The 8,743-nt window shown below is 36.8% G+C and overlaps 1 protein-coding gene across 1 annotated transcript in view; it reads left to right on the top strand.

Annotated features, from left to right (window-relative positions):
• MPP5 (membrane protein, palmitoylated 5 (MAGUK p55 subfamily member 5)) overlaps positions 1–8,743 on the top strand; it is a 37,813-nt gene that overhangs the window by 381 nt on the left and 28,689 nt on the right. Inside the window, exon 2 of the mRNA XM_009320975.1 lies at positions 7,204–7,717. Coding sequence (XP_009319250.1) covers positions 7,351–7,717 — 367 coding nt within the window. The 5' untranslated portion in view covers positions 7,204–7,350. The remainder of the gene's footprint in view (positions 1–7,203; positions 7,718–8,743) is intronic.

Genomic DNA, 8,743 nt, shown 5'->3' with positions numbered 1-8,743 from the left:
TCTATCACACTGGGTAATTAAATTAAACATGGCCTCTTTTAGAAATATATCTAGTAGTCTGACGTGACTAAAAGTTACAACAGTGACTGAAACAAGAACGGAGTGTTTTATTACACTGGATATTTATATAAAGCAATCTTTGGACATACCCTGGAAAGCAATTTATGCTTCTGCAGTGAAACAGGTTAAAATCCACTCTCTTGTTTGTCGTGTGCAAATACACAATGAAATTATGATATATACTCTGTGTGTGTCGTAATTTCATATAGTTTGTGCACAGAAATTGCAAAGGTATCTCGCATGTATTTTACTGCAAAGGTGCAGTTGCTGAGGAGAGGTCCGAGTGACGTAGCTGTTGATTGATGTGATGTACTCTCTTATTGGTCCATGTTTATCGTGGAAAACACTTTGTTCATATCTGTTCTGTGGGTAGTAGCCCTGTATCTTTTGAAGTTGATAGCGTAGACTGGCCGGTTCTTGAGCTGTGACTTTTTTGATTGTTGCCACTGCATCAACAGATAAACAAGCCTAATAAAATGAAATGTGTCTTAAATAGACCACAGTTCTTAAATGTAATACCGATGCGATTCAAAAATGTGCTTACAATTTCCCATGTCTGCATGTCCAGCAATTTGTTTATACAATTTATAAAACTGGAATCTAACCGTAGCATCTGAATTTTCAGTTTCATCAGTTTCTCTGTTCTTTAATGTTGCAAATCAACATTGTTACTCCTCTTGTACGAAAGTAACTTAGAAAGCACTAACAATGAAAATCACTTTCCTTTTAAGGGTTTAGCCCTTTTTGCTGTTGATCCACATATCTTGCACATTTAAGTGAGCATGGAATGTTAAAACCTCTTGGCATGTCTGAAAGCACTTCGAAATACACATGTTGAACTCAGTTACTGTGCTTGACAGGTTTTATAATGAACTCTGGTCTGAAATTATTAGAAATAAGAGTCAGCTGGATATTAAAGGAAGAGTTTTCTTCCAATACCAAGACTATGCTAAAGCATCTAATTAGAGGAAATCATGTAAAATATTGTAGACTAAAAAACCCAAACAAACCATGCCAGAAGTTGCAGTCTTGAATGTGTTGCAAAGCTAGAGTAAAGAGAATTCTTTTTTTCTATTACAGAATTTTTTAAATTAAGAAAAATAGTATCAAGTTGTCATAGACTTTGTAACTTGCTTTTGAAAAACATCAGGATGCTCCAGTCTGTACCAGGTATTTCAGGTACTATTAAGCGCCATAGGAGATATCTGTGAAGTATTTTCTACCATAAACTCCAATCTTTAACTTTCATCAGCTAGTGGTTAATTTTATGCTGTGCAGCATGGTTTGTGTTGTGTTTTCCGTTATGTAATTGGCTTCCAAGTTTCTCAATCTTGCAGGTTCACTGAAATACTGTTGAAGAAACAAATGATGCTTGAGAGATGATGCAGGGAAAGTCGGGATTTTTTTTTTCCTACACTGAGCTTCCATTTGTTGGAATTACTAAAGTGTTTTACTTTGTTATTTTGTGATTTTTATGACTTAGGTTTGCTTCCTTAGAAATCTGAACTACTGAGTAAAAATACCAGAAGACCCACCGTTATGTGAGCCACGGTAGAGATCTCTGGCATAATTTTATGGTCATATTTTGTTAGTAATTCAGATATCAGGAAGCATCTTGTATGTGATTTTAATCTAACTTTAAATTCACTTCAGCAACCTAGAATTCCTCTTCCACTTGTTTTTAATGAATGTTTTAATATACCATGTCTGTCATAGTATATGGCTTTCAGCTGGTCATAAATCCTTTGCACTGTGCCTGATGTTAAATACGTATTTCGTACGTTTATAATATAATTACAGAGGTAGGTTGGGCTTTTATACTCTCAACTGTGCCAAAACTAATGAAATTCAGTTGGAGGTGAGTGCTGAACTCCCTTGCAGTCATTCAGAATTTGCAGCTTTAATAAATTTTAAAAAGGGAACTATCAAGTCTAATCATACTTCTAGCATTGAAAGAATTTTAAACACCGCTGAAATATAACGCAAAACCTCAGCCTCCAGAAAATGTCATTTTTGTTCTTTGGAAGTTGCTGAAGCAAAACAAATTTAATTTTACTGTACAGAATTTAGTTGTTAAAGCAATTAGGATTGCTATGCACACCAGCCACAGTTCCCGGGAAGCAAGTGAAAACTTAAACCACCTTACAGCACTTCTGTTTCTGTCCCTGTCGGTATGTATTTTATACTACCGTCTGTCTTGCACACCAAGATGATTGCATTTATATGTGTTTATTCTTTGACAGAGCTTTTGGGGTCTGTGCTTTGTTTAGTGTATTCAGGGTGGTTAAAGAGATGATAGAAGCCTGACATTGTTCAGGGTCAGTATTAAGAGTGATGCGTAGCTTGTGAAATACAGTGTTTTTGAGAATAGTAAGTATAGCTAGCAAGACAGTAGTTGTGTGTTTTTCTTTAATTTTGCTGTTTTGAACTCGCACCAGAAATATGGTTTGTTTGCTGTTCATAATTACTTCACAGTGAAATTATTGTGTGATGCCTGATGGTGATCAGAGTGACCGAAATGCTCTTTCTCAATAGCTGTACTTATGTTAGCAGTTTATACAAACTGTCCTCTGTAGGTGTCGTGGTTTAACCCCAGCCAGCAGCTAAGCACCACACAGCTGCTTGCTCACTCCCCGCCCCAGTGGGATGGGGGAGAGAATCGGACCACACAGCTGCCCACTCACTCCCCACTGGTGGGATCAGAGAGAGAATCAGAAGGGTACAAGTGAGAAAACTCGTGGGTTGAGATAAAGACAGTTTAACAGGCAAAGCAGAAGCCGTGCACGCCAGCAAAGCAAAGCAAGGAATTCATTCACTGCTTCCCATCGGCAGGCAGGTGTTCAGCCATCCCCAGGAAAGCAGGGCTCCCTCACGTGTAACGGTTACTTGGGAAGACAAACGCCATCACTCCAAATGTCCCCCCTTCCTTCTTCCCCCAGCTTTATATGCTGAGCATGATGTCATATAGTGTGGAATATCCCTTTGGTCAGTTGGGGTCACCTGTCCCGGCTGTGTCCCCTCCCAGCTTCCTGTGCCCCCCCAGCCTCCTCGCTGGTGGGGTGGTGTGAGAAACAGAAAAGGCCTTGACTCTGTGTAAGCACTGCTCAGCAGTAACGAAAACATCCCTGTGTTATCAACACTGTTTTCAGCACAAATCCAAAACACAGCCCCCATACCAGCTACTGTGAGGAAAATCAACTATCCCAGCCCAAACCAGCATAGTAGGGCAAAAATTTGAACAGTAAAAGTAATCTGTGTAGAAGAGACTTTCACATGTTCTCTCCATGACCATATTGGTAAGGACATATTGGTTGGACAGAAAACAGTCATAAATCTGCTTTATTTGGAAAGATCTGCATGTCATGTGGAAATGCTAAGGCTCCCCTGTTAGATATTGGCAGTTCAAAGGAAGACAGTCAAAGCCACAATTTAACCCTATTAAACTTTGAGCAACCAAACTGTATAACACAGAGAGACTTGTACATATCTAAAGAGTATAAAAACTGCTAATACCAAGTTCTAAAATGGAAAAGAATTCTGTTAATTCCAAATATTATTCTATATATTTTACATACGATGTAGTAAAAATCAGTATTATTGAGTATGTCCCTAAATTTTCCTCCTTAGTATAAGAACTAATGTAACAAAATAAGCTCCTCTTGGGCTGAAGAGCTGGTTTATTGGATGATCCACAACCTGCAGAGAACAGACTTGGTATAACAACCTTTCCTTATTGTTGTTTTCTTGAGATTTTTAAAATTGCAAAAGAAACCTTAAGAAAGAAGAGCAAAGAAAACTGTTTCTGGAATTATTTATCATAAGGCTTTTGATGCCATGCTTATTGGTTAGAATAAAATTTTCTGTTCCTGGTGCCTGCCTCAAGCTGAATCTTATTTTTAATCTCAGCTACACCACACCTTAATTTGAGGACCAAGTTAACATTTTATCAGTGTCATATTTTACCTTTTAAATTCCTTAGGACCATTGTAGAGAGGGACTTCAGAGACGATCTGATTTTTTTCCTTTTGTGCTTATTTAATTTGTTGCAATTGGGCAGTAGCATTTTTCCAAAACTGTTGGAGATGAGGATTTGTGATGTCTGAAGCAGATTTGAGACAGCAGAAAGAACAGTGGGCTTCAGTTTGGAAGGGGTCACCCGTTATGAGAAGTTCTTTGATTAAAGGAAGTTGTTCCAGCATTCCAGACTCGTAGCATGCCTATGCTTTTATGGATACCAACTAGTTGTATCTGGGGGGTCGGGTTTTTGTGGAGTTGGTTTGATGTTTTGGTAACGTCAAATTGTAGGCTGCCTGATAAGTGATATTTTGTATCATCTTTTGTATTATCTGTGTATGATTACTTTTCCTGTACTGTTTATTGCTTGCTTCAGAGACATCTAACTTTCTGGGATATCAAAAATACTTTCTATTTAGAATTTTCCTAGAACTCTTAAATTTTTATGCCAGTTTTCTGAATATTGCAGTTAAAGTGTGACTGCAGGAGAACTCTAATTTTCCATAACTTTTGTTTCTTTCTTAACTGACTTAACTCAGATCTTAAATACTGGAAGTGAACAGCTGTTATTACAGGCCACTTAAATGTCTCGGTTAATCTGTTCCACGAATTTATATGCCCTTTGCATTTTGCCATGGAGCTTATACTGAAAATGTAAGCAATGTAACTAATGGTTGCCTATTACTAATATTTACCTCAGACTATATTTTTGTTTCTCTGGTCTCCAGTGCTTATTACTAAACTAAAGCAATATAAAACCTTCTCATTCTATATACAGATACATGGGTTTGTGCCCTTTTTCTGACTTCACCTCAAAAGATACTCTTTGTCTTAGGTAGCTAGTACTTTTAAATTTGATGGAGGAAATGTAGCTAATCCCACCTTAAATATTTTTGATCAGTTATTAAATATTGGCCATCAACTTCATTTTCTGATGTGTAGATTATCTTTAGTGAGTGTGACATTATTTAGCTTACACATGATTGAGTGTTATGATGGTATTCTTAAAGTTGCATTTTACTTCTTGCATATCCTCAGCGGTTTTGACTACTTTAGTGCTGAGTAAATGGGTATTATTCATTCCCTCAAATTGTTTCGACACCTGTTAGTTGTACCATATGGACTGAGGAATGTGAGTTTTCTTTCAGCTTGTCAGAGTTGTAAAAAGATGAATGTAACTTTCAAAAGGCTCAGTCTTCAGACAAGCTATGGCCAGTACAACATGGATGAAAGAGAATTTGAATTATCTTCCACCCACAGTTAAATTAGTGCTCTTTGCAATTTTATTGTACCCAATGAGACTTCCTTTTTGGGGATTGGTATTTCTGTGCAGTGAAGTTGCCTTTACAGAAGGGGAAATGTGGCTTTCTGAGGATCATTTTGCTAAATTGTTATCTGCCTTTCTCTGAATTTCAGAGACCATTTTTTCATATGGTGCTTTACATAACCCTGTCTGAATGCTAACTTCATGTGACTTTATTCTTTGAAAAGCTGTTCTTTTTAAGTTGGGCACTAACTGAAAGTTTTACAGGCGCCAAATAATTGTGCTGTACTTGCAGTGCTAGCCCCACTACTGTGCAGCTTTTGATGGGCTTTTTTTGTTGCCTGACTTTTTTCTGAATGTGGGAATCTTGAGCATTGAAATAATTTTTACATACCCATGCAGTGCAATTAAGGATCTTTTAAGGGCAAAAAAGAATTTTTACAACCACAGAAATGCTTTAGTATTTATTTCTTGGAAGATATTAGTAATAACTGGTAGTAGTGGCTGGTCAGGAAACAAGTAAAGGAAATTGTTTTGGTGTTGCTGTATGTAGCTATGTACTACTCCTTAGTAAAATGGAAAGCTGTACTTATTTAGAATTGCAAGCTGGCAGAAACTTGTGTAGGAGTTTCTATTGCTGCTCCTCCAAAACAGTACTACTGATATTTAATTTTCAACTTAATTACCACGTAAGCATCTTTCCCTTCCTCCTCCAAACACAAACATTTCTTTTAAGAAAGTTGGTTGGGTTTTTGTGTTTTGTTTTTTTTTTTCTCGGTGCTTCCAGTGTATAATAAAACTTTGAGATATTTTGAAGTATTTCCTTTCAGTAAATAAAAAGAAAATGATAAAAAGAAACTTGAAAAATTAGGTGTATTGGTAATACTGTATGCAACTATTTATTAATTTTATGACCCTTTAATTGGACATGTTGAGGATAACGCATCATCGGCTTTGTGATACAGAAAGGCAATGTGGTATAAAACATTTTTATATGTATTTAAGAGCTGTGTGGTTATATTTATCAGGACACTTAAGATCTTTAGCTTGAATCATCAGGAATGAGAAACCAGATTAAGGTGTAAGGAGTGTAGTGGAATGTCACTACTTGACTGTGGAAATTAATTATTGTTCTGTCAAATCTATACCTCCGTACGCCCACACAAGGATTTTTACTCTTGTATTTAATCCTTTCTGCTTTAATGCATACTTATAGGAAGTATTAAGAGTAGCTGCTAACCAGAACTCTCCAACCCTTATCCTAGGACTTTATCCCTACTTGGAACTCTGTAAGTGCAGCTCCAGACTGCTTTAGATAGTATCTTTTGGAAGAACTCTATGCCAGACCTGTCTTCTCTGAACCTGGGAAGCAATGTTTATATAAAAACGCCTCAATTTATGAACAATAAATGCAAATATCTTTACTTGAGTTTAACTTATTAAACTTCTTGTGAACATGTTGTTTATAACAAGTTATTCATATTTAGTGTTTGTAGGATCGTAAGCATGGTTTGTGTTGGAATTTTTAAGAATGAAAGGACAAATTAAAATTGAGTGGGAACCTTCAGAAAACTGCTGATTTTCAATTGTGTGCATGATTTGAATCTCCACTGCTTTGACTGGGAAATGTAAGAGACTTTAGCATTAGTTCAAACAGTACTCCTTTTCTAACATTAGCATGTGAACTTTACTAAAATGCGTGAAACAGATTTGTGAGGGTTCTGTAGTTCTTAATAGGGGAAGAAGCACTGTAAATGTGGAGGAAAAGTTCTGTTGTTCTGATGACTGGGGACCTAGAGAACTGTCTTACGTGTTTTCTTATTAATGCAGTTATTCACTAACTTCTTTTTAATATCTTTCATTAGATTTTCTTCCTGGATGTTTCTTCAGCTGTCTTGTGATGGAAGGGAAATATTTTTGAAGTTATAATGGATTTTATGCAACATCATAACAAAAACTGGCCTAATAGCAGCATTTCTGTTTGAAGAGAATAAGCATAATTACAAATAATCATGACAACTTCTCATATAAATGGACATCTTGCAGAAGATTCTGACAGCGAAGCAAAAAATGTGGATCTTGCATTTCCTGAGGAACCTCAGAAGCACAGAGAAATGGCTGTTGATTGCCCTGGGGATTTGGGCTCCAGGATGATGCCCATGCGGCGGAGCGCTCAACTTGAGCGAATCCGTCAGCAGCAGGAGGACATAAGGCGCAGACGGGAAGAAGAGGGAAAGAAACAAGAACTGGACCTTACGGCTTCCATGAGGCTAAAGAAACTAGCACAAATTCCTCCTAAAACTGGAATAGATAATCCAATATTTGACACAGAAGAAGGAATTGTTTTGGAGAGCCCTCATTATACTGTGAAGACAGTAGGTAGGTAAAATGCAATGAATGGGCTAATGGAGAAAATATTTAGTTGATATTAGTGTTCTTTTAGGCCACTGAAAACCTAATTTAGCAAATTCTTCCTATACAGATTTAAAATCTTCTGGTCCTTTGGATTTGTGGTGGTTTGGGTTTTTTGTTTATTTAGTAAAGCATCAGGCTATGTGCCTCAGCAAGTGGCTTTTCAAAACCGATCCCTTTGGGGAACAATTAAATACCCTGTAGATAACTAACAAATTCAGTGGATGTCTCCATCCTCTTTAGGCTGGGGAAAACCATGTAAGTAATACCCAATTTTATTATGTTTGATGAAGCACAGGCCAGAATAAGCAATGAATAAACACTTATTGTCATTTAAAATCAAAATGCAAGAGTTTTTAGTATTTTAAAGAGAAGCATGCTGGTGGTTTCTTCTTATTCTGGCTGTCTTGCATTATCAATTGTCACCTAATATAATTTACATTTTCTCTTAAAGTATTAGTGTTGGTAGTGAAAATCTGCTTACCTTGGCACTTAGACATTGATGAAAATGTAATGTTAGTAATTTTTGAAGAAATAGATTCTGAAATTGTTCATTTCATAGCTGTCATTGCTTTAACTATGCTCGTGTAGAAGTTTCTAACCTTTCTTCAAACGTAAGTATCTATTTATCTAAAATGTGGTGCATCACTGGAGTGAAAAAGAGGCACTGGGAATTTGTAGGAGTCCAGTTCAGATTTCCAACTCTATACCTGTTCTGAGATCCAGACTGCTTTAAAAAGGTGCCTTTTTTTGGGCTGCACTAAAGATTCTTGCTATTCTTTCCTACTGGCTGGTAGTTGAGAACACAGAGTGAAAAATAGCTATCAAATTGCTAATTTTTTTTTTGCTTCATCTTTAGTATTTGTGTGCCCGAGCAGCATTTCTGCTAAAGACACAGCTCTATTCCATGACCTTTGGTAATCCTTACTGTACAAATCCCTCTTTAGGAAAACTTAGGTTGAAAGGGTCATCAGGAAGTCATCCCGTCCAACC

This window comes from Pygoscelis adeliae, unplaced genomic scaffold, assembly GCF_000699105.1.
Source record: "Pygoscelis adeliae isolate BGI_AS28 unplaced genomic scaffold, ASM69910v1 Scaffold3, whole genome shotgun sequence".
In the NCBI taxonomy this organism is placed as follows: Eukaryota; Metazoa; Chordata; class Aves; order Sphenisciformes; family Spheniscidae; genus Pygoscelis; species Pygoscelis adeliae.
This window is presented reverse-complemented; position numbering and strand designations above follow the sequence as displayed.